The sequence below is a fragment of the Heteronotia binoei genome, chromosome 18 (assembly GCF_032191835.1).
Source record: "Heteronotia binoei isolate CCM8104 ecotype False Entrance Well chromosome 18, APGP_CSIRO_Hbin_v1, whole genome shotgun sequence".
In the NCBI taxonomy this organism is placed as follows: domain Eukaryota; kingdom Metazoa; phylum Chordata; class Lepidosauria; order Squamata; family Gekkonidae; genus Heteronotia; species Heteronotia binoei.
The window spans coordinates 11,352,653-11,377,089 of record NC_083240.1 but is presented as its reverse complement, the minus strand read 5'-3'; the positions used below and the strand labels follow the sequence as shown (position 1 = coordinate 11,377,089).

Below are 24,437 nucleotides of genomic sequence, written 5' to 3'. Positions count from 1 at the left end.
CCACCACCTATTTTTCTACAAAACAACCTCTGGATAGCGCTATGCTAATAGGGAAGGGCTGAGAAGAACCTCTGCTTTGCCTGCAGCAGGTCTTAGACTGATTCTTTGGCATCTCCAGTCCAAAGGACCAAGCGAGAGGTGATGTGAAAGACCTCTACGAGACCCTGGAGAGCTGCTGCCAGTCTAGGTGACAAGACTGATGGATCAAGGGATCCATTTCAGTCTAAGGTAGATTCATCCTGCATTGCTAAATATGCCCCCAGGCAGTGTCTGGCAGTTCCTTTTTCTCTACAGTTTGCATGTTCCAGCCCCGTTAGAAATTAGCCTTGCAAACAAACATTCTGTGATGTTGACGATGGCATCCGTTCAGCGCCTGGCAGTTCACCAGGGCACCGGGCCTGAGCTAACATGCACACAGAGAAATGGATATGTTCTATGTTTATTCCCGGTTCCTTCAGGTGGGTAGGCCTCCAGTTGTCGACCTGGGCTTGTTACAATGCAAAGGTTTCAAAAGCTGGCTGCAGCGTGCTCTCCCTCTCTCGCTGTGCAGTTGGCGGAAGTGTCAAATATTTTGAAGAAAGAAAGTTGGGGGGGGGGGGGCGGGGAGAGGCCAAAACTTGTCTCTGGGAAGTAACCGTGATTCCAAAGGTCACCTTCAAAAGGTCTATATTGAATTCCTCTGTTGTGTGCCTTTCCCTGTGGGGAGCCAAGCTGGGAACAGGTCATAGCTGGGAAGGAAATGTTCCTCACCGTTGGGAGTTCTCAGGGCCAAATGGTTGAAACTCCCACAATGCGTAAATTGGGATTTTAAAAGCCGTATAAGCAATGTTCCCTCTAAGCTGCAGAGTCTTGTGAGCAAAACTTATGAACATATGAAGCTGCCTTATACTGAATCAGACCCTTGGTCCATCAAAGTCAGTATTGTCTTCTCAGACTGGCAGCGGCTCTCCAGGGTCTCAAGCTGAGGTTTTCACACCTATTTGCCTGGACCCTTTTTTGGAGATGCCAGGGATTGAACCTGGGACCTTCTGCTTCCCAAGCAGATGCTCTACCACTGAGCCACCGTCCCTCCCCTGCTGCTTTGTGAACTATTGGCATTAAAGCACTATTGGCATTAAAGCTGTGAGCTCCTGCATCAATCAGTGTGCTCTGGGCTCATCCTTCCTGAGCTAAGACAAAAAATGTGTGAGCTGGAGCCTAAAAATCTGTGCGCCATCTCACGCTAACTCAGCTTAGAGGGAACACTGCATATAAGGCTAAATATTGATTGGAGTCATGGATCTGGGGGGAAAAAGGGTTTAAACTTACCACCCATGCCGTTGCCCTCATTAAAAACACCCCCCACGGTCCCTATATTTTTCTACATGGGTTCCCTGTAGCTGCGGGATTGTGAATAAACTTTTCCACCAATTTTGAGGTTTGAACAAGACAAGGTGCGGAATTCGCAATTAGAGTTTGGGTGGCTTTCTAAATCCTTAAAAGGTACGGCGTGATACTATTTGGACATTTTGCCATGTATGCATATTATGCATACATAATACTGTGTATTAATATATGGAACTTAGGTTCCAGCTGGCTTGGCATCAGGGGTGTGGCCTAATATGCAAATGAGTTACCGCTGGGCTTTTTCGACACAAGAAAAGAGCCCTGATTACGGCAGTTTCTGCTCTTGGGACGGAGGGCCAAAGAGATCCACAAGCCCATTCAAGACCACCTCATCCCTTCAATCACTGGAAACATCATTAAGCAGTCCTTGGGTTGCCAGCCTCCAGGTGGGACCTGGGGTGTGAACTGGCAGAGACTGACCAAGAGAGAGATCTTGGGGTCATGGTAGATAACTCACTGAAAATGTCAAGACAGTGTGCGATTGCAATAAAAAAGGCCAATGCCATGCTGGGAATTATTAGGAAGGGAACTGAAAACAAATCAGCCAGTATCATAATGCCCCTGTATAAATAAATCGATGGTGCGGTCTCATTTGGAATACTGTGTACAATTCTGGTCACCGCACCTCAAAAAGGATATTATAGCATTGGAGAAAGTCCAGAAAAGGGCAACTAGAATGATTAAAGGGCTGGAACACTTTCCCTATGAAGAAAGGTTGAAACGCTTGGGGCTCTTTAGCTTGGAGAAACGTCGACTGTGGGGTGACATGATAAGAGGTTTACAAGATAATGCATGGGATGGAGAAAGTAGAGAAAGAAGTACTTTTCTCCCTTTCTCACAATACAAGAACTCGTGGGCATTCGATGAAATTGCTGAGCAGCCGGGTTAAAACGGATAAAAGGAAGTACTTCTTCACCCAAAGGGTGATTAACATGTGGAATTCACTGCCACAGGAGGTGGTGGCGTCCACAAGCATAGCCACCTTCAAGAGGGGTGTAGATAAAAATATGGAGCAGAGGTCCATCAGTGGCTATTAGCCACAGTGTGTGTGTATGTATAAATTTTTTTGCCACTGTGTGACACAGAGTGTTGGACTGGATGGGCCATTGGCCTGATCCAACATGGCTTCTCTTATGTTCTTATGTTTCTCACAATACAAGAACTCATGGGCATTCAATGAAATTGCTGAGCAGTCAGGTTAAAACGGATAAAAGGAAGTACTTCTTCACCCAAAGGGTGATTAACATGTGGAATTCACTGCCACAGGAGGTGGTGGCGGCCACAAGTATAGCCACCTTCAAGAGGGGTTTAGATAAAAATATGGAGCAGAGGTCCATCAGTGGCTATTAGCCAAAGTGTGTGTGTATGTATAAAATTTTTTGCTACTGTGTGACACAGAGTGTTGGACTGGATGGGCCATTGGCCTGATCCAACATGGCTTCTCTTATGTTCTTATGAGATCGCCTGCTTTTATGACTGAACTCCGGCTGGCAGAGATCAGCTCCCCTGGAGAAAAAGGCTGCTTTGAAGGGTGGACTCTATGGCATCATACCCTGCTGAGGGCCCTCCTCTCCCCAAACCCTGCCCTCTCCCAGATCCACCCCCAAAGTCTCCAGGTATTTTCCAGCACAGACTTGCTAACCCTCAGTTTTTTACTTTCACTTCTTACTGTTTTTACAACCTAGGTCATAAACAGAAGATGAAGACGAAGAAAATATTGGATTTATATCCCGCTCTATTTTCCTATTCGCAGCGTCTCAGAAGGATCACAATCTCCTTCACTTTCTTCCCCCAAAACAAACACCCTTTGTGAGGTAGGTGGGGCTGAAAGAGCTCTCCCAAAAGCTGCCTTTTCAAGGACAACCTCTGCCAGAGCTATGGCTGACCCAAGGCCGATCCAGCAGGTGCAAGTGGAGGAGTGGGGAATCAAACCCAAATGAGAGTCCACGCACTTAACCACCACACCAAACACAGCAAATCCTCATCCCACGGGAGGGAACCTAAAAGTTATCACGTAACAACAGCAGCTGCCAAAAATTTCACCTTAAGTCCTTCCTGCTTCTGAGATTCCCCCCCACCACAGGGAATTGCCTGCCAGTGTTCATGTATACTCTTCTCAACCCTAAGGACTAGCGACTTGATATTATTGTTTACAAAAAGAAATGTCTCTTCTGCAGGCGTTCCAGGTTTCTGCAGCCCAACTCTGCCCTCCTTTCTTGAGTCTGACGGGGCTGGCTCTGCTGCAAGAGATGCCCACAGCACCAAGCTCAGGAAGCGAGTGAACGGAGCAAGGAAGATAATCTTTCCCAGCTCCGGTATCTCATGCAATGATTACAGCCTGCTCGGCAAGCTCTTGCATCAACCGAACCCCACCAAATACTTATTTTGGGATAAGCTTTCCTACCCTAACCAAACTTCCAAAGATAGCAGTACTCCAAGCCAAACAGCTAGTTCTTATAATTATCCCGCTAGGCAGGAACTGCTTGAGCGCACCGCTGGTTCTCCTGCTTCTACAAAGCACAGCGGGGAGAGGGAGATTCTCTTGGACTTCTTCTTTCGCGGGCCTGTCAACCCTGTCTTCACCTGCCCTTCGCAGCTGGGAAGAGGACGCAGGCTGCTTCCTCAAGAGTTCCTGAAGTTTCTCTCTTGTTCGGCCAACCGCACACCTAGCTATTTGGGCTGGCCGGAACAACGGGGGCGGGAGCATTTGTTCTAAAGACTGGGGGAAGAGAGGGGAGTGTGTTGCTTTTCTGCAAAGGAATGTGAGCATCGGATGAATGTGAGACACGCAACGCAAATTAAAAAAAACGAAAGCCAAGGGATGCACTCCTGAAAGAAGGCCGTAGTGCAGGGGTGTCAAACTCATTTGGTATGAGGGCCGGATCTGACATAAATGAGACCTTGTTGGGCCGGGCCATGTATGTATCTAGTTAAGATTAGGTAGCAGAGATATAAACTTTATAAAGGACACAGACAAACACAATTATTTTTTTTAAAAAAACAAACCAACCTTAAAAATTGTTTAAAACATTAGCACTCAGACTTAAAGGTGCTTTCTTTGTATCTCTCCCATGGGATCTAGGGAACTGGGCAAAGGAAGCTCTGGCTCTTTCCTTCCTTCCTCAGGGGGGACCAGGAGGGGGGAGGAGCTTCAGCCAATAGAAGGAAGAGAGGCTTGGCTCAGTAGCTCTGGCTGTGCGATTGAGAGAGCCTGGGAAAACAAGCTCTGGCTTCGCCTTCGTCTCAGCCAATGGAGAAAACAGAGGTTTTGTTCTGCAGCTCCTGTGCGATTGAGCAAGCCTGGCACAGCAAGCTGTGATGCAGAAGGAAGCAAAAGGGAGGAGGAAGCAGATGAGTCAGTTGCTTTGGGGCCTGACAGGAGCCTTCTGAGGGCCTGATCCAGCCCCTGGGCGACATGTTTGACACCCCTGCTACTGGAAATTGCTCCTTTTCCTCAAAGAGGGCAGGGCAAGCAAGTGGCCACTTCAGGAGTGTTTCAGGGGTTGGCAGTAGGTCCCGTGGGTGCCCAACAATGCCACCCCTTTCAACTTCCATGGCCATGATGTGGTATGATGTGCCTGCATTTGTGTATTTGTGCAGGTGTTTTGTTAGGGGTTGATTTTCCTGCAACTTCTTTAAAACTGTGCTTATTTTTCGACCGTAATACCAACACTTGCCTTGGATAGAGAGATGTCTGAGATAACTCAGATATCGCAGGCTGGAAGGGACGAAAGAAAAACAGCACCGCCTGATAAGAAGAATATTTCTGTTGCCGTGTTATATATATTTTTTTGCCAAGAAACATTCACTACTTCACCCTGAAGGCACACGCACACCCCACCCGCACACACAAACACACCGTCTCTGTCCATCTCCGCTTCTACCGTCGAAGCAATTCAAGGACTTTCGTAACCTCAAAAAAAAAACCAAACCCAAAATGAAACAAAAAGGATTGCTGGGGCAGAAATGTCCCTCCTTGGCCCCGCCCCTTCTGCAAGAAGGGCGGAGCCCAATAACACCCCGCCTTTTAAAGTGCAAGAGCATCGCTCCCTCACGAAACGGAAAGACGCCTGTCGTCCTCATACACGATGTCGGTTCCTTTCCTTCTGAAGCTGGATAAGGCTATGAAAAGAAATCAGCACTGCCAAAACACTGGGCGCCTCGGGCCGGAAGCCCACGTTTGGGCCTTAATGGGTCTTCCGTAGGCAGCTCCTGTTTTATCGAGTCTGCACCTTGGGCTGCTTGACTTGTCGAAAAAAAGAAAAACAACCCCAAGCTGTGGCAGGGGAAGCTTTGTCGAGCGCGTGGGCTCTTATCGCCCTGCTAAGACGACGCACGCGCGCCCCTCCGCTTTCAACACAGTTCATTAGAAACACGTTAGGCCGGCTGTGGTTCTCGAGAAACGTAAAAATCAAATCCAAAGTCCTCCGGAAGAGGAGGCCGGGTGGGCGGAGGGGAGGGCAGGAAAGCCGCCGAAGCTGCCCTCAAACAAAGATCTGGATCCGTTCGCGGACAGTCTGTCGGCAGATGGGGCACACCGTCAGGGCGGCGCTGCACTCCGGGCACGACCCATGCCCGCACTGGAAGACCAGTTTGATTTGGTTGTCGATGCAGATGGGGCACGTGATGCGCTCTTCCATCTGCCGGTAGCGGTTCTGGAGGTCCTCCATGAGCTTCTGCTGGTCTGTGGATTCCGAGCCGGGGCTGCACTCCACTTCTGTACTGTCTGATAAAAGGGAGAGAGAGAGAAAGAAGGGGATGAGAGGGAGGCCGTAGATTGAGAGCTACATAAGGAGAGTCGGTCTGGTGCAGTGGTTAAGTGTGCGGACTCTCATCTGGGACAACTGGGTTTGATTCCCCACTCCTCCACTTGCAGCTGCTGGAATGGCCTTGGGTCAGCCATAACTCTCATAGGAAAGGGCAGCTTCCGTGAGAGCTCTCTCAGTTCTACCTATCCCACAGGGTGTCTGTTGTGGGGGAAGAAGATAAAGAAGATAAAGCTGCTCTGAGACTCTGATTCAGAGAGAAGGGTGAGGTATAAATCTACGGTCATCTTCTTCTGTGTGGGGCTGCCCTGGGGGATGGTCTGGAAACTTCAGCTGGTGTGATATACAACTGTGTGTTGTGGGAGCTAAATGTCAGAACTGTATTACTTGTATCCTGAGGTCCCTTTGTTTGGCTTGCCTGTGCATTTCCAGATCTGATCTGGGGACTGGCTCTGTGGCTCAGTGGCAGAGCATCTGCTTGGCAAGCAGAAGGTCCCAGGTTCAGTCCCCGGCATTTCCAGTTTAGAAAGGATCATGCAGTAATGTGATGGGAAAGACCTCTGTGCCTGATGAGACCCTGGAGAGCCGCTGCCAGTCTGAGTAGAGGGTACTGACTTTGATGGACCGAGGGTCTGATTCATTAGAAGTCAGCTTTTTGTGTGTTCAGGTTGAAATTAAATCAGAACTGAGTTTCCGGCTCAACATTAGGGAGAACTTCCTGACCGTTAGAGCGGTTCCTCAGTGGAACAGGCTTCCTCGGGAGGGGGTGGGCTCTCCTTCCTTGGAGGTTTTTCAACAGAGGCTAGATCAGGGGTGGCTGAACTACAGCTTGGGAGCCACATGTGGCTCTTTCAAACATATCGTGTGGCTCTCAGAGCCCCACCCCCACCATCTCTTTCAATCACTTCTCCAAGGAAAGCTTGTCCTCCATGAGCAGGTCCCGTTCCTCCCACCCCCTTTCCTTAAGCAAACCTGAAAGATCCGAGCTTTGGGCTGCTCATCCAGTTCCCTGATTTTCAGGCTGAAAAGGGGGCAGCGGCCAGAAGTCCTTACCTTGCTTGACCTTCTTCGTTATCGACACTTGACATTTGATGCATCTCTTCATTCTCCTGGAGCATTCTAAGGAAGGCAGGGAAGAGGAACAAAAGACAAAAGGATTGGTTCAGACTTACCAGTCTGCAGGGTCCAGACAAAGTGCGTTAAGAAGAAGACATTGGATTTATACCCTGCCCTCCGCTCCGAATCTCAGAGTGGCTCGCAATCTCCTTTACCTTCCTCCCCCACAAAGGACACCCTGTGAGGTGGGTGGGGCTGAGAGAGCTCTGACAGAAGCTGCCCTTTCAAGGACAACTCCTACGAGAGCTATGGCTGACCCAAGGCCATTCCAGCAGCTGCAAGTGGAGGACTGGGGAATCAAACTCTATTCTCCCAGATAAGAGTCCACGTACTTAGCCACTACATCAAACTGGATCTCATAAAGGAGGATGCGGGGGGGAGCTATTGGTAAGGACATCTAATTTCAGGGATAGTTAGAAGACCCTCTTTCTCCTCGCTAGCATCTTTCCCTTTGTGCAGTGGAGTGGAAGGCGGAAGAATTCCCCTTATGGCTGAGATTGTTAACTTATCCCTGTCATCGGGGGTATTCCCAGCCAAGCTTAAAGAGGCAGTGGTTTGCCTGCTTTTGAAGAAGTCATCTTTGGACCCATTGGTCCTAGCCAATTATTGCCCAGTCTCAAATTTACCATTTCTGGGCAAGGTAATTGAGAAAGCGATGGCAGAGGAATTTCAAGTTTTCCTGGAAGATACATCTGTCCTTGACCCCTTCCAGTCCGGCTTCCATCCTGGTCACAGGACGGAGACTGCTGTGGTCGCCCTCACAGATGACCTTAGGAGGCATCTGGATCTGGATCAAGGCGGGTCAGCGCTGCTATTGCTTTTAGATCTTTCAGCAGCGTTTGACACGGTCGACTATGATCTAATGACCCACTGCCTTGCCGACATTGGATTCCAGGGGGTGGCCTTACAGTGGTTTTCCTCCTTCCTCAGTGATCGGGGACAAAGGGTGGTGATTGGCAAGCAGGCCTCCCTGCGTCATCCACTAGAGTGTGGCATACTGCAGGGAGCTATTCTCTCACTGATGATGTTCAACATCTATATGCGCCCCCTTGCCCAGATTGCCAGAGGTTTTGGGCTGGGTTGTCACCAGTGTGCAGATGACACCCCGCTCTATCTCTTGATGGACAGCCACTCAGACTCCACCCCAGACCATCTAACCAGGGTGCTGGAAGCAGTGGCTGGTTGGTTGCAACTGAGCCGGCTGAAGCTTAATCCGACCAAGATGGAGGTCCTGTATATGAGTCGTGGGGGGCTGGGATAGGGCATCCGGCTCCCCACCCTGGATGGCGCATCTCTTGTGCCAGCTCAGAAGGTGGAGTCTGGTGGTGACACTGGATGCCACCCTCCCTATGGAGGCCCAGGTCACAGCTGTTGCACAATCTGCGTTTTACCATCTTTGGCAAGTCAAACAACTAGCGCCCTACCTGGTTCCTCAGGACTTAGCTGCGCAGTCTGCATTGGATACCAATTGAGTACCGGATCCACTTCAAGGTATTAGTACTGATGGCCTGGGACTGGCATACCTATGGGACTGTCTCTCCCCGTATGAGCCCTAGAGGTCATTACGATCAGCCAGTCAACACCTTTTGACCATCCCTGGCCCAAGGGACGTCTGGCTTGCCTGGGCCAGGGCTTTTTCGGCTCTGGCCCCAACCTGGTGGAATCAGCTCCCTAAGGAGGTTCGGGCTGTCAAGCGCACTCATTTCTGGACCACATTTTACTATGTAGAGAGCACAGTAACCAGCTCTCCAGCTCTCCCCCATTATTTACAACCCAGAGGGCACGTAGCAGAAACATCTGGCCCTGGGATGTTTATGGTATATAGGCTGGCAGTTGGTGCCTCAAAGCGGCCTCCCCCGGTTTCATGCCATCTAACTGGTCTCCCAGCACTGACTGCTAAAAACCGGGCTGATACAGTTGACCTCTTTTGGACACCTAAGCCGTGAATTTGTGTGTCCACACCGTCCATGCTGCCTTCAGTTAATTCTGAGCTAATGGCTTAACTGTTTTAATTGTTCTATTGTTTACTTATTGGACTGTTGTATTGTTGGCTTTTAATTGTTTTATCATGTCGGAATCCGCCCACTATGGGAAAGGGCAGACTATAAATTGACAGAAATAAATAAATACAATATGGCAGGGGTGGCCAACGGTAGTTCTCAAGATGTTTTTTTGCCTACAACTCCCATCAGCCCTAGCCAGCATGGCCAATGGCTGGGGCTGATGGGAGTTGTAGGCAAAAGACATCTGGAGAGCTATCGTCGGCCATCCCTGCAATATGGTGCCCGATTTCCACTGATGCCCAGAGGCAGAGGGGCAGGTGATTGGCAGGAGGTGCCACAGATCCTGGTTGGGGTATGTGTGTGTGTGTGTGTGTGTGCATGTCAAGCAGTGCTGCGATACCTTCGCACACAATGCTGTGCTGGCAGGGGAAGAAGTGGACCAGCAGGGCCAACTCTGAGCAGACCAGGCACTCCGATGGGGTGGCCACCTTTGCCACGCTGAGGTTGGTCATCGTGTTGGGGGTGGTGTGGACCCGTCTCAGGCTGCAGGTCATGGTGGAGCTCTCCGAGGAGTCTTGCTGATCCCTGTAGGCATCCCAAAAATAATAATAATAAAAAAAGATGAATCATCCCTCAAAACTCACACATGTAATGTGCACAGCAGATCAATGATTCTGTGGTACAAATCTGCAAACCTGAACATCCTTGGCCGATAAAAGACAGACAGCCGAAGTCTGGGTGAAGGAGGAAGAAAAGAAAAAGTGTATTGCAATAAAAGGAGAGCAGAGCTAAGCCAAAGCCTGCAATGCCAAGCTGTTCTACCTTCTTTCAAGATGGTCACAATCTTATATACTGGGGGGGGCCAAACGTCTGGCTCGGAAGCCACATGTGGCTCTTTCACACATATTGTGTGGCTTTTGAAGCTCAACACTGCCTCATCAGCCAGCTTGGAGAAGGCATTTGTCTCTTTAAGTCACTTCTCCAAGCCAAGCCAGCTGGTGACTTGGAGAATGTATTTAAAGTTAAAGTTGCTTTCTTTCCATCTCGCTCCCTCCCTCCCTCCCACATCTGATGTTCATATCTTGCACCTCTCAAACATCTGATGTTTATTCTATGTGGCTCTTACGTTAAGCAAGTTTGGCCACCCCTGGTATATGCTAACATGTGGCAGGGGTGGCCAAGCTTGCTTAATGTAAGAGCCACACAGAATAAATGTCAGACATTTGAGAGCTGCAAAACATGACTGTCAGATATTTGAGGGAGGGAGGGAGGGAGGGAGGGAGGGAGGGAGGGAGGGAAGGAAGGAAGGAAAGAAGGAAGGAAGGAAGGAAGGAAGGAAGGAAGGAAGGAAGGAAGGAAGGAAGGAAGGAAGGAAGGAAGGAAGGAAGGAAGGAAGGAAGGAAGGAAGGAAGGAAGGAAGGAAGGAAGGAAGGAAGGAAGGAAGGAAGGAAGGAAGGAAGGAAGATGGGGAGAGGTGGAAAGAAAGTAACTTTAAATGCATCCTGCAAGCTGACAGCTGTCTTGGAGAAGTGATTTAAGGAGAGAAATGCCTTCTCCAAGCTGGCCAATGGGGTGGGGGGTGGGGGCTTCAAGAGCCATGTGTGAAAGAGCCACAGTTTGGCCACCTCTGATCTAGCACCCCCTAGGAGGTCAGGGCGGTATATACAGTTTCAACCCCTCTATCTTCACAGCATCCTCAGAAGATAAGTTAATGCAAGGTCACCCTGTAAGCTGCGGAGCAGAGTGCAGATTTGAACCCAGGTCTTCCTGATCTTTATTTGGACTTTCTAACTACTATATTCCCCCAGCAGAACCTCCTGGGTCCTAGCTTGTGAAGAAATACTCCCTCTCATAGGCTTCTGAAGGAATTCAGGAAGCAGAGCAGAAAATCATAGAGCAGGGTATGAAAACCCCAGCAAGGAAACTGGCTGGCAGTTTTGGGATCCCAACGGAACAGTCTCTCTCAGTCTCTCTGCAATGTGAAACTGAGCATTTGCTCTCGAGGAATTTCCCCCCCCCCATAGTTAAAATCTGGGGATTTTTTAACTATTCTTCCGTGTGCACGCACACCTCTTTTGTTCTATTGCTCCAAACAAACACTGCCGACCACTCGAACCCAGAAGAGTTAGTTAGCCGTATGTGATTTCAAGGTTTCCCTACCACTTCCCCCTCTGTTTTTAAAAAAAACAACCCTCTGCAATTATGGTTTTGTATTTAAAGAAAATGCCCCAGCAAAAACATCTAAGCGTGGTTTCCGACTGCCCCCTTCCTTGTGTCGAATCAAAAGGGTTTGAAAACCAAAGATGCCAAGAAAACAACTTGGTTTCTGCGAAGATGAGAGTTGAAGCCCAAACCGTTTATTTTAAAAGTTTGTTAAATTAAAAAAAAAAAAAACCAAAACCCTGCAGCTGGAATGGCTTCGAGTCCTGCACTCGTGTACATGAGATGTGAGGCTGGAACGGGAGACCCTTTGCCCAGAGTTTAGATTTTGAAGTGAGCTTTACAGTTCTACCTTACTACCAGACTTTGCGATGGTGCAGAGGAGAATACAAACTAAATGGGTCCAAGCGTTTTAAGGAGGCAGCAGAGGGTGGGGCGAGGCCTACCTACCTGAATTTCTGGGAGAAATTCTTGATCAGTTGGGCTATGCTTCCGTCCATGACAAGGTCAAGGGGGGACTTGCCCCTGTGGTTAGCGTAGTTGACGTCAGCCCCTTCTTGGGCCAAGTAGCAAGCGATGGCTGCCCCAACGTTCAGCTCTGTGTTGCCCAGGAAACCAGAAGCCCGGAGCTGAAGTGGCAGGCGGGGGAGAGAATAAAGGATGATTTTAAGAAGAAGAAGACGGCAAATTTATACCCCGCCCTTCTCTCTGAATCAGAGACTCAGAGCGGCTTACAATCTCCTATATCTTCTCCCCCCACAACAGACACCCTGAGGTGGGTGGGGCTGAGAGGGCTCTCACAGCAGCTGCCCTTTCAAGGACAACCTCTGGCAGAGCTATAGCTGACCCAAGGCCATTCCAGCTGCTGCAAGTGGAGGAGTGGGGAATCAAACTCAATTCTCCCAGATAAGAGTCCGCACACTTAGCCGCTGCACCAAACTGGCTTTCCAGTTAAGCATCCTCGGTGCCTTTCCCACTCATACCTGAGCATAATTGGAGGGGACTATGGCACTCTACAGGATCCCCATGGCACAGAGTGGTAAGCTGCAATACCGCAGTCCAAGCTCTGCTCCCGACCTGAATTTGATCCCAGCAGAAGCTGGGTTCAGGCAGCCGGCTCAAGGTTGACTCAGCCTTCCATCCTTCCGAGGTCGGTAAAATGACTACCCAGCTTGCTGGGGTCAAATGTAGATGACTGGGGAAGGCAATGGCAAACCACCCCGTAAAAAGTCTGCCAAGAAAACGTCACGATGTGATGTCACCCCATGGGTCAGTAACGACTCAGTGTTTGCACGGGGGACTACCTTTACCTGTATGGCACTTCGCTCAACATACTCAGCTGGGAGGAAAGCTGCAAGCCTAAAGGGTCTTTTGAACAGAGTACTCGAGCAACCAGACCTAAATGCCTTCGCGTTGCTCTGGTAGCTTTTCAAAAAAGCTGTGTGCCCATCTACTGCTGTACTTTGGCGCCCTCCATTACAGATGGCCATAAGGTGGTACTGCGGTTACTGACACAACAGGGCTTGTGTGATGTGGCAGGGGGAGGGCCAACGGGGTTCCACCAAGCCACACAAAAGTTCTGACTGGCCCGGCTCCCGAGTCTGACCTTGGTGCAGAGGCTGCCTTCATCGTCCAGCCGCTCGTTGGCCATGATGGCCATCAGGTTCTGCCTCTCCAGGACAATGTGCATGGCGGTGTCGCCATCCTCGTCTTCGGCATTGACGTCACACGCCTCGCTCACAAGCAGCTGCACCATCTCCATGTGGCCCTGCGTGACCGCCAAGTGGAGGGGCGTCTGGTTGCGGTTGTTCTTGAGGTTCACATCGCAGCGGCCCTGGGAGAAGCAGAATCGGGGCCAAGGAAGGGGGGCAACAGAGAAAGCGTCGGTCGACTGATCGGAATTTCCTTTTTACTTTCTTAAAAGAAACATATAAACGGTACAAAAGAAAGATTACCCAAAAGGTAAAGAGGTAAGTATACACTTTCGCAGCTTACTCAAATCGAAGTGACATAAAAAAGTAGAAGATGATGATATTGGATTTATATGCCGCCCTCCACTCCGAAGAGTCTCAGAGCGGCTCACAATCTCCTTTGCCTTCCTCCCCCACAACAGACACCCTGTGAGGTAGATGAAGATATTGGATTTATATGCCACCCTCCACTCCGAAGAGTCTCAGAGCAGCTCACAATCTCCTTTACCTTCCTCCCCCACAACAGACACCCTGTGAGGTAGATGAAGATATTGGATTTATATTCTGCCCTCCACTCCGAAGAGTCTCAGAGCGGCTCACAATCTCCTTTACCTTCCTCCCCCACAACAGACACCCTGTGAGGTAGATGAAGATACTGGATTTATATGCCGCCATCCACTCCGAAGAGTCTCAGAGTGGTTCACAATCCCTTTTACCTTCCTCCCCCACAACAGACACCCTGTGAGGTAGATGAAGATATTGGATTTATATCCCGCCCTCCACTCCGAAGAGTCTCAGAGCGGCTCACAATCTCCTTTACCTTCCTCCCCCACAACAGACACCCTGTGAGGTAGATGAAGATATTGGATTTATATGCCGCCCTCCACTCCGAAGAGTCTCAGAGCAGCACACAATCCCCTTTACCTTCCTCCCCCACAACAGACACCCTGTGAGGTAGATGAAGATATTGGATTTATATCCCGCCCTCCACTCCAAAGAGTCTCAGAGCAGCTTACAATCTCCTTTACCTTCCTCCCCCACAACAGACACCCTGTGAGGTAGATGAAGATATTGGATTTATATCCCACCCTCCACTCCAAAGAGTCTCAGAGCGGCTCACAATCTCCTTTACCTTCCTCCCCTACAACAGACACCCTGTGAGGTGGGTGGGACTGGAGAGGGCTCTCCCAGCAGCTGCCCTTTCAAGGACAACCTCTGCCAGAGCTATGGCTGACCCAAGGCCATGCTAGCAGGTGCAAGTGGAGGAGTGGGGAATCAAACCCGGTTCTCCCAGATAAGAGTCCGCACACTTAACCACTACACCAAACTGGCTCTCCTAACTTAATGTTAGTTAAAAATATAACATTTTAGCATAAAGAGGATTTTTGGGAATTGTGCCGCATGAGGCTAAATATTCTACTATGGGAAACCAAACAGGCACAAAAAATTTCTCATATTTATCTACTGAATAAATAACCATTGTGTTAGAAATTTTAGCCATAATAAAATGCTCCCACAAACGTTGTTGCCGTTCTTTAATCGTCGGGTTATACTGTGATATCCATTTTGCAGCAATAATAGTACATGCTACTGATAGTAAGGTATGCATTCTCAAATTGTTTATCAGATGGTTATCCGGGGTTGACCATTTACTCAGTAGTAAGATTTTAGGTTCTAAGGGTAATTTAATGCTAGTAATCTGTTGTATTTCAGCTATAAGACTGATTGGAATTTTCTTGATTGCCTCTTTTGGGGGATAAAAGCAATCTCTAGGATGTAAAATTCAACTCTCAGTACTGCCTCTAAGCTGTGGAGTCTCGTGAGCTAAAATTCCACTTTGTGAACTACTGGCATTAAAGTTGTGAGAGAGTGATTTGGCTACAGCATCAATTAGTTTGCTCTGAGGCCATATTTCCTGAGCTAAGATAAAAACCTGTGAGCTGGAAGCTAAAAAACTGTGAGCTAGCTCACCCTAACTTAGTTTTGAGGGAACACTGGCTGCAAGCGCTGTCCATAAATGAGATGCAGGCAGGGCTTTTTCTGTAGCAGGAGCTCCTTTGCATATTAGGCCACACCCATCCCGATGCAGCCAATCCTCCAGGAGCTTACAGGGCTCTTCGTACAGGGCCTCCTGTAAGCTCCAGGAGGATTGGCTACATCAGGGAGGTGTGGCCTAATATGCAAAGGAGTTCCTGCTACAAAAAAAGCCCTGGATGCAGAGAAGAGGAACAGAAGGAGGTTGCTTGAAGGCATATTGCTAACAGGCGTTTATAGCCAACGGTGGCCAAGGCGATCTCCCCTCACCAGCCTTTCTTTTAGGCATGGAGGTAGCCCTGCTGGTGAGAGTGGATGGCTCCAAGCAATGTTCCCTCTAAGCTGCAGAGTCTTGTGAGCAGAAATTCTACTTTGTGAGCTACTGGTATTAAAAGCTGTGAACTACCGGCATTAAAGTTGTGAGCTCCTGCATCAATTAGTGTGTTCCGGGGTCATCCTTCCTGAGCTATGACAAAGATGTGTGAGCTGGAGGTCTAAAAATATGTGAGCTAGCTCACGCTCACTCAGCTTAGAGGAAACACTGGTTCCAAGCTGCCCAAAGCGTGTGACATCAGAGCCAATCGACAGGGAGAGGCAGAGCCAGAGCTCGGACGTCTCGGTCAGGACAACGGGCAACAGAGATGGTAGACAAGAAACACAAGCCGAGCATCAGGACGTTTTCCGCAGGGAGGAACGAGCCAAGGGGCCAGGCCAGTGAAAAATCCTCTCTGCTGGGTGACCTTGTGTCTTGCTGTCCTACTACATGGGTGTGCATACAAAGAGAGGAAGGAGGCAAGGGGCCCTTGCTACCTCTGTGTGTGTGTGTGTGTGTGTGTGTATACAGTGCCATTAAGTCACAGCTGACTTATGACAACCCCAGCAAGGGGATTTCAAGGCAAGTGAGAAGCAGAAGTGTTTTCCCATTCCCTTTCTCTGCAGAGACTTCCTTGGTGGTCTCCCTTTCAAGTACTGACTCTGCTTAACTTCCAAGATCTAACAAGATCGGGCTATGGCATAGTGGCTATACCACACTGCCTTCCCTCGCCCTTGCTATCTACACATCTGCATTAGTCGCCAACGCTTCCCAAGGCAGAGAGAGAAGAAGATGATATTGGATTTATATCCCGCCCTCCACTCCAAATCTCAGAGCGGCTCACAATCTCCTTTCCCTTCCTCCCCCGCAACAGACACCCTGTGAGGTAGATGAAGATATTGGATTTATATCCCGCCCTCCACTCCGAAGAGTCTCAGAGCGGCTCACAATCTCCTTTACCTTCCTCCCCACAACAGACACCTGTGAGGTAGATGAAGATATTGGATTTATATCCCGCCCTCCACTCCGAAGAGTCTCAGAGCGGCTCACAATCTCCTTTACCTTCCTCCCCACAACAGACACCTGTGAGGTAGATGAAGATATTGGATTTATATCCCGCCCTCCACTCCGAAGAGTCTCAGAGCGGCTCACAATCTCCTTTACCTTCCTCCCCACAACAGACACCTGTGAGGTAGATGAAGATATTGGATTTATATCCCGCCCTCCACTCCGAAGAGTCTCAGAGCGGCTCACAATCTCCTTTACCTTCCTCCCCACAACAGACACCTGTGAGGTAGATGAAGATATTGGATTTATATCCCGCCCTCCACTCCGAAGAGTCTCAGAGCGGCTCACAATCTCCTTTACCTTCCTCCCCACAACAGACACCTGTGAGGTAGATGAAGATATTGGATTTATATCCCGCCCTCCACTCCGAAGAGTCTCAGAGCGGCTCACAATCTCCTTTACCTTCCTCCCCACAACAGACACCTGTGAGGTAGATGAAGATATTGGATTTATATCCCGCCCTCCACTCCGAAGAGTCTCAGAGCGGCTCACAATCTCCTTTACCTTCCTCCCCCACAACAGACACCCTGTGAGGTGGGTGGGGCTGGAGAGGGCTCTCACAGCAGCTGCCCTTTCAAGGACAACCTGTGCCAGAGCTATGGCTGACCCAAGGCCATTCCAGCAGGTGCAAGCGGAGGAGTGGGGAATCAAACCCTGTTCTCCCAGATAAGGGTCCGCCCACTTAACCACTACACCAAACTGGCTCTCCTATGAGAGCTATGGCTGACTCAAGGCCATTCCAGCAGCTGCAAGTGGAGGAGCGGGGAATCAAACCCGCTTCGCCCAGATAAGGGTCCGCCCACTTAACCACTACACCAAACTGGCTCTCCTATGAGAGCTATGGCTGACGCAAGGCCATTCCAGCAGCTGCAAGCGGAGGAGTGGGAAATCAAACCTGGTTCTCCCAGATAAGAGTCTGCACACTTAACCACTACACCAAACTGGCTCTCCTATGAGAGCTATGGCTGACCCAAGGCCATGCCAGCAGCTGCAAGCAGAGGAGTGGGGAATCAAACCCGGTTCTCCCAGATAAGAGTCCGCACACTTAACCACCACACCAAACTGGCTCTCAGAGAGAGAGAGAGGGAGAGAGAGACATAGTTCTAATTGGGTCTTGTACCCCACCAAAAGATCCTCACAGGTTCACTACGTTAAAGGGACCAGTGCTTACACTCAAGGTGAAACAGTTTTGTAAGTTCATGAATGCTGTGGCCATTTCACCAGCAAAAAAAATCCCTTTCTTAAATTCCTGGATTTACCTCTTTGATTAGGATCTCAGCCACTTCCTTATGATTATTCAGGGCGGCCAGGTGTAACGCAGTGAAGCCGTCTTCCTTCTTGGCGTCGACCAGCTGCCGGGCTCTTGCCAGGATCTTCTTGATGGCTCTGGAGGAGGTCAAAAAGTTCAGAGCAAAAAAAGATTAGAATAAGGAGGAGGCGGAGGAGGCCGGAGTCTCGGGCATCGTTCCTCAGGAAGGGCAAGCGTGTGGCAGAGGGACGGGCTGCTCAGCAGTTATGAATGTCCTTAGCGGAGCGCTGGCGGGGACGTGAGCTGGCAGCCAGGGAACAGGCACAAGGAGAGAGCCTGAGTCGTCTTGAAGATCGAGTTAGGAGAGGGGGAGGAAAGCGGAGGCCCCTTGGGCTTCTCGTTCATAAATGGCAAAGAAAAGAGAAGGGCGAAAATATAATGAGAAGCCTTAATCTTTCTGGCGACCCAGCAGCCTGGCGCTCTGATTCTTCTTTTTGCAAGGTGAGAACAGCCTTGAAAGAGGACGGCTGGGGCAGTCTGTCTCCCCATGCTTCCCCCCCCACAATGCCCTCCCCCAGATTTTATTAAGTCTGGCTTGTTTGTCCTCGCTAGAGACTCCTCAGTAGAAAAAGAACAGAACAAAAAATGCTGTTGCCAGTCAAACAGTTTTGGGATTATTAAATTTACTTCTAAATAAATCATCTGCAGGTAGGGTGGTTCTAAAGAGGTCGCTGCCCCAAGGAGCTTACAGTCAGGTTTGTCACAGGGGAAGGGGGCATGGAGGGACCGTAAAGGGTAGGTACATTCACAAACCTATTGCCCTCTCACCACACCCCCTCCAGCCTAGAAATAGCAGCTCTCCAGCAGCCCTGGCCTCACTCAATGCACAGTAGCCAAGAAGGTCAGAACGCCTGCTCCGACTGCAATGCCACTGAGGATGTTCTCCGCAGCTGAGAACGAAACGTCTGGAAGAAAAACTTTCTCCAGTAGAACACGGCACTTGAGCCCGAAAGATTCTACAAACCCTAAAGAAATAACTACAGATAATGGCAAAGTCACTCTAGAGATTTTTTTTAAAAGCACAGAATATATTCAAGAGCAGGCCTTTGAGCCTTACTCCATTCTGAAATGGCACCCCTGACAAAATAAAAGTAAAACTGTTTAGGGGTTCTTTTCCTCTACTTCAGACTCTGCCGAGCCCCAGAGAAAGAGCTAAGAGACACAGTGGTTGAACTTGGAACCAGAAGTTGGGTCCAAATCCCTGCTTGTATGAAGCCATCTTGGTGACCCTGGGCCACTCGCCTCTTCTCGGACAAACCCGCTCACTTCACACTACAGCACTGTTGTGAGGGGTGAAAACATTCAGTATCAGGCCCCTCTGGCTTTATCATGAGCTTCTTGTAAAAAAGGGCACGGTGTGAGAGTTCACTATGACTAACAGAAGTCCCATCTCCCTCTGAGGAGAGAAACTTCACTGCGATTGTTTCTGACAGGAATAAGCCCTCAAACTTCCCTCACCTTCTTCTTAGTGAATGATGCCCCCATGTGGCCCAATTTGCATTCTGCCAGAGACCAAACCACACCTAGCATTCTCTGGGATGAGTTTAAACACACGTCTGGTGTAGAGACAAGGCACATTTCCCTAAGTGAAAGTCACCAGAGGAGAATGAACTACTGACAGACTCAGTTCTGCAAAACCTCACTTAGCCTGTGTTAGAGTTCTGCCCTTGTCAAAAGCGACAACATGAGGAGACCTTAAGAATTTTTTCCCTCTATTCCACTGCCATTATTTCCACTCCTTCATTGTCCAACCAGATGCCCAACTGGCAATAACAATAAAGATTTCATAACACAGCCAGCAAACCTCTGTGTCTCTTTTTTCACCCACCTAACTCTTTCCTTTTTTATGGTACTTCCTGCCCCTAGGCCCTAGAGCCGCTCTGAAATAATCTGACCTCTCACTTCTTTCACGGAACCAGTGCCTGCTTGACAACGTTATATTTGCTTCCTTACTTAGAACATGCCACCTTTTAAAGTTTCCAAGGATGCTTGCAATTCCAACCCAAATTAGAAGATGACAAAATACTTGTGCGTGAAAGACCCTGCTGTTCTGATAAACACATTATAAGAATGCTGGGAAAGGCATCAAAATTGTATCAAAGCTCACCAAAAGTGTGAGAATTTTTTTTTTTTTTTAAAAACACAGTTTGGGCAACACTTAAAAAGAGAAGGCATCTAATGGATATTTCTGGGGAGCTTTTTCCACAGAGAGAGGTGCTGCTACCAAAAAGTCCTTGCTGCCTGTCACCATCTGCCTCATCTTATAAGAAGACATTCAGGATAGATGATGGATAGATAGATAGACAGACAAGATAGATGATAGAGACAGACAGACAGACAAGATAGATGATAGACAGATGACAGATAGATGATAGACACCCCAAGAAACAGATTTTCACTATTTAAATATTACATTTATATCCAACAGTTTTCCCATTATGGAAATCAAGGTGACATCCACATTGTCTCAGGAGGCATCTCCATCCAGGCACAGACATCCAACATTTTTATGCACAATCCATGACATCACAGCAACTCAGCCAATAGGAACAGGGGCAAGAGGTCAACAAATTATCATGACTTCATTTGGCAAGAAATATCACATTTTGCTTTGAGGAAAACACCATGTATACTTTTTGGCCTCTTCTCGCCTCCTGATTTTTGTTCCTTGTGGGGAGAAAAGTGGAATACGAACGAACAAAAAATAAAATTTTTGTCCACGCTTACAATTTGTTCCCTTTCAGGGCCGCGTGGTGCAGCAGGTTGAATCCTTGCCGGTTCGAGATGGTGAAATCGATAGTGGGGACTTCTGTGAGGGTCTCAATGATGCATTTGAAGTCGGCGGTGATGGCGTAATGGAGGGGGGTGTCACCGTAAGAATCCTGAGCGGAGGTGGGGGAGGAGAGAGGGCAGAGATTATGCACAGTCAGATTCTCCCTGAACAAAGAAAAAGATTGATTTTGCTTCCCGATCCCAGGGTTCCAGTTCACCTGACCCCGCAGATTTTGAATCTGGCTTGTGAGCACTGGTGGTGTAGTGATCACAGCCTCGGCCTAAGACTTGGGCTGATCGAGTTCGAATCCCTCGTCTAACCATGGCAGCTTGCTGGAAGACCTTGGGACTGTCACCATCTCTTAGCCTAATTTATCCTCACAAGACAGTTGTCATGAGGATTAAGTGGAGGAATGATGTGGAAAGCCACTTTGGGAACCTGATCGGGACGGAAATAAAATTTTCGGCCTTCTGGGCAGAGCCGGCGCGTGGGAGTAGCAGGGTAGGTGGGCTCGGGGCTTGTAGCTCCTCACTCAAAGCTACACTCCCTCCCCCAACCTTTTTGTTGGCAGCACAAGCACGAAACCCAGCGTCGGGTTGATGAGCCAGTACCGCGCTCCTGCACACAAGCGTTGGCTCTCTCTGCCCCTGACCTGCTTGATGAGGTCACTTTTGACATCATCAGGCTGCGCACATGTGATTTAATTTCTTAATGGAGCTGGGGGGGCACTGTGCAGGTGTCTGCCTTGAGAGGCAGAACGCTTAGCGCTGGCCCTGCTTCTGGGGGCACCAAACTGGGTCTCCCCAGGTGACTCAATGATGTTATCAGTGCAAGGGACGGTGGATGCCAGAAGCTGGCCTTCCCTAGAGTGCCAGACAGTGCACTGGCAGATACGGCTGTGGTCTAAGCTGCCTATGGGCACATGAAGCTGTCTTATAATGAATCTCGGTCCACCAAGGTTGGTATTGTCCACTCTGACTGACCAGGGCTTTCCAAGGGTCTCAGGCAGCGTTCTTTTATTTCACCTCCTTTCCAACGGTGGGGATTGAACCTGGGACCTTCTGCATACAAAGCAGGTGCTCTGTCACTGAGCCCCTCCCCTGTGTTTTTGATCGTTTAAATCTTTTCGTTTGTTTGTTTTTACAGCACTCTCCTCACTCAAAGCTACGCTTTCCCCCTCCCACCCGAGCTTTTAGCTGGCAGCGCAAGTACAAAACCCACCGTCAGGTTGACATCAACGTTCTGTTCGCACAAGGCCTGCACAACTTCCGTGAAGCCTTTGTTGACCGCAATGTACAAGGCCGTGCACTTGACATTGTTCAAGAGGTCCGGATTGGCGCCTTTGCTGATGAGCACGCGGGTCACTTCGGCTTGGTTTCTGGGGAGTGAAATCTAAAAATAACTCACAGAAAGCAAATATTGCTCCTAGTTACGTTGTAGCAACTTCCCACACAAATCTTCTCCTCATACTGTGTGGCGGGGGTCTCCAACCTTTTTGAGCCTCTGAGCACCTTTGGAATTCTGATACAGCATGGTGGGTGCAGCCACAAAATGGCTGCTGCTGAAGGTGGAGCCAGCCACAAAATGGCCGCTACAGCTTATCCGGTCACACCATGAAAATCCTTCCGCTGTAGGGGCAGCTGCTGCCGGAGCAATGTTTTAAAAAACCTACACAGCCAATCAAATCTCCAAATCAAATCTCTAACAGCCAACTACCCCACTTGGGCATGCCTACTTTCTAAAAAAAATTTGGCAGAAGCTACGAGAAGGGCCGGTGGGCTTCACGCTGGGACCCTTGCTGTACAGCTTCTAAAATGAAGGGTCCCAGAGTGTCTGGAAACCATTAGAAAACAGTCATGGGACAGCTCAGGGATTGCCAAAGCATGTATCAACCCTTCCAGAATCACTGAAATAGTAGGGCCTCAAGCCCCTGATTTCTGTGGCCCAGTTATCTCAGGCTGGAAATGTATTATTTATTTATATGACTGGATTTTTAGGCCGTCCTTCCCTGGAGTAGGGCTCAGGGCGAATTACAACAGAAAGACAAACACAATAAATAGTGAAAGTCAAATCGACATTAAAAATCCTTACAAACGACTGCTATAAACCCGTACTGTATCCAAAATAGCAGGTAAAGTTTTCCAGTTCCCAGGGTAGAAAACGTCCTAGTTTTCCCAGGATGGAGGGAATGGGCAAGGGTGAGGGTGTGAGAGCACCATACCATCGCTGTCCTCAACCAAATGCCTGGTGGAACATCTCTGCCTTTCATGCCCTGTGGAAAGGTAGCCAAATCCTGCAGGGCACAGATGTTCTCAGGCAGAGAGTTCCACCAGGTGGGAACCAGGACTTGAGAAGACCCTGGCCCTAGCTGGGGACCATCAGGAGGTTCTTGACCCAGAGTGCTGTGTTCTTCCAGGGGCACGTACAGGCACATATGTGCAAATCTGTGTAAAAGACCACCTTCTTAGATATGGACAGGGGTGGAATTCTAGTAGGAGCTCCTTTGCATATTAGGCCACACACATCTTGGATTCTCCAAGAGCCTTGTAAGCTCTTGGAGGATTGGCTACATCAAGGGGGTGTGGCCTAATATGCAAAGGAGCTCCTGCTAGAATTCCACTCCTGGATATGGCCCTATGGTGGTGGAAAGTGCTGTGACGAGTCACAGCTGACTACTGGCAACCCCATAGAGGGTTTCCAAGGCAAGAGATGTGCTGAGGTGGTTTCCCATTGCCTGCCTCTGCATCATGACCCTGGTATTCCTTGGAGGTCTTCCATCCAAATACTAGCCAGGGCCAACCCTGCTTGGCTTCCAAGATTTGATGAGATCAGGCTACCCTGGGCAACCCAGAGCCAAATCACACAAATTTAGTCTTTTGCTAAATTTCACAACTCCCCATGGAATCTGGAGGAGGAGGAATGTGAAACCGGTTCGACAATGGCTAAGCAACTTCTATGTTTTTATGAGTTATGTGTTTGGCCATTGTAACCATTCTAGCTAGCATGAAAAGTTACAACGGCCAGACACATAACTCATAAGAGCATAAGAAGAGCTTTGCTGGATCAGACCAGTGAGGGTCCATCTAGTCCACATCCTGTCTCACACAGTGGCCAAACCGTTCCTCTGTAGGACCAACAACAGAGCATAGAGGCTGAGGCCTTCAGAAGAACATCAGAAGAGCCCTGCTGGATCTGGCCGGTGGCCCGTCTAGTCCAGCATCCTGTCTCACACAGTGGCCAAACAGTTCCTCTGTAGGGCCAGCAACAGGACATAGAGGCTGAGGTCTTCATAAGAACATCAGAAGAACCTGCTGGGTCAGGCCAGTGGCCTATCTAGTTCACATCCTGTCTCACGCAGTGGCCAACCGGTTCCTCTGGATGGCCAACAACACAGCATAGAGGCTGAGGCCTTCAGAAGCACATCAGAAGAGCCCTGCTGGATCTGGCCAGTGGCCCACCTAGTCCAGCATCCTGTCTCATGCAGTGGCCAACCAGTTCCTCTGCATGTCCAACAAAGGGCACAGAGGCCAAGGCCTTCCCCTGATGTTGCTGCCTGGTACTGCTGTTCAGAGGTTTACCACCTCTGGATGTGGAATTTTCAAGGGATAATTTTACCTCCAATAGTACAAAGTCAAGGCAGCATCTGCTATCCATATGGGCATGCTCTCTGCTAATTTCAGCAATGTGACAATGGATGAGATTATATTGGGGGGGGGGGGGAGTGATGAAATTCTGAGAAATTCTCCATGCGGTCAGAATGGAGGGGTATTAGAAACCAAAGCTGTTTCACTGGCAATGAGAAATGCAGGAGTTACTGA

At 49.2% G+C, this 24,437-nt stretch overlaps 1 protein-coding gene across 1 annotated transcript in view; it reads right to left on the bottom strand.

Annotated features, from left to right (window-relative positions):
- Positions 1-5,138: 5,138 nt before the first annotated feature.
- Positions 5,139-24,437, bottom strand: part of MIB2 (MIB E3 ubiquitin protein ligase 2) — a 104,368-nt gene continuing 85,069 nt past the window's right edge. Inside the window, exons 12-19 of the mRNA XM_060259455.1 lie at positions 21,841-21,997; positions 20,574-20,728; positions 17,797-17,923; positions 13,038-13,265; positions 11,882-12,060; positions 9,672-9,856; positions 7,206-7,271; positions 5,139-6,112 (exon numbers count right to left, since the gene is read on the bottom strand). Coding sequence (XP_060115438.1) covers positions 5,871-6,112; positions 7,206-7,271; positions 9,672-9,856; positions 11,882-12,060; positions 13,038-13,265; positions 17,797-17,923; positions 20,574-20,728; positions 21,841-21,997 — 1,339 coding nt within the window. The 3' untranslated portion in view covers positions 5,139-5,870. The remainder of the gene's footprint in view (positions 6,113-7,205; positions 7,272-9,671; positions 9,857-11,881; positions 12,061-13,037; positions 13,266-17,796; positions 17,924-20,573; positions 20,729-21,840; positions 21,998-24,437) is intronic.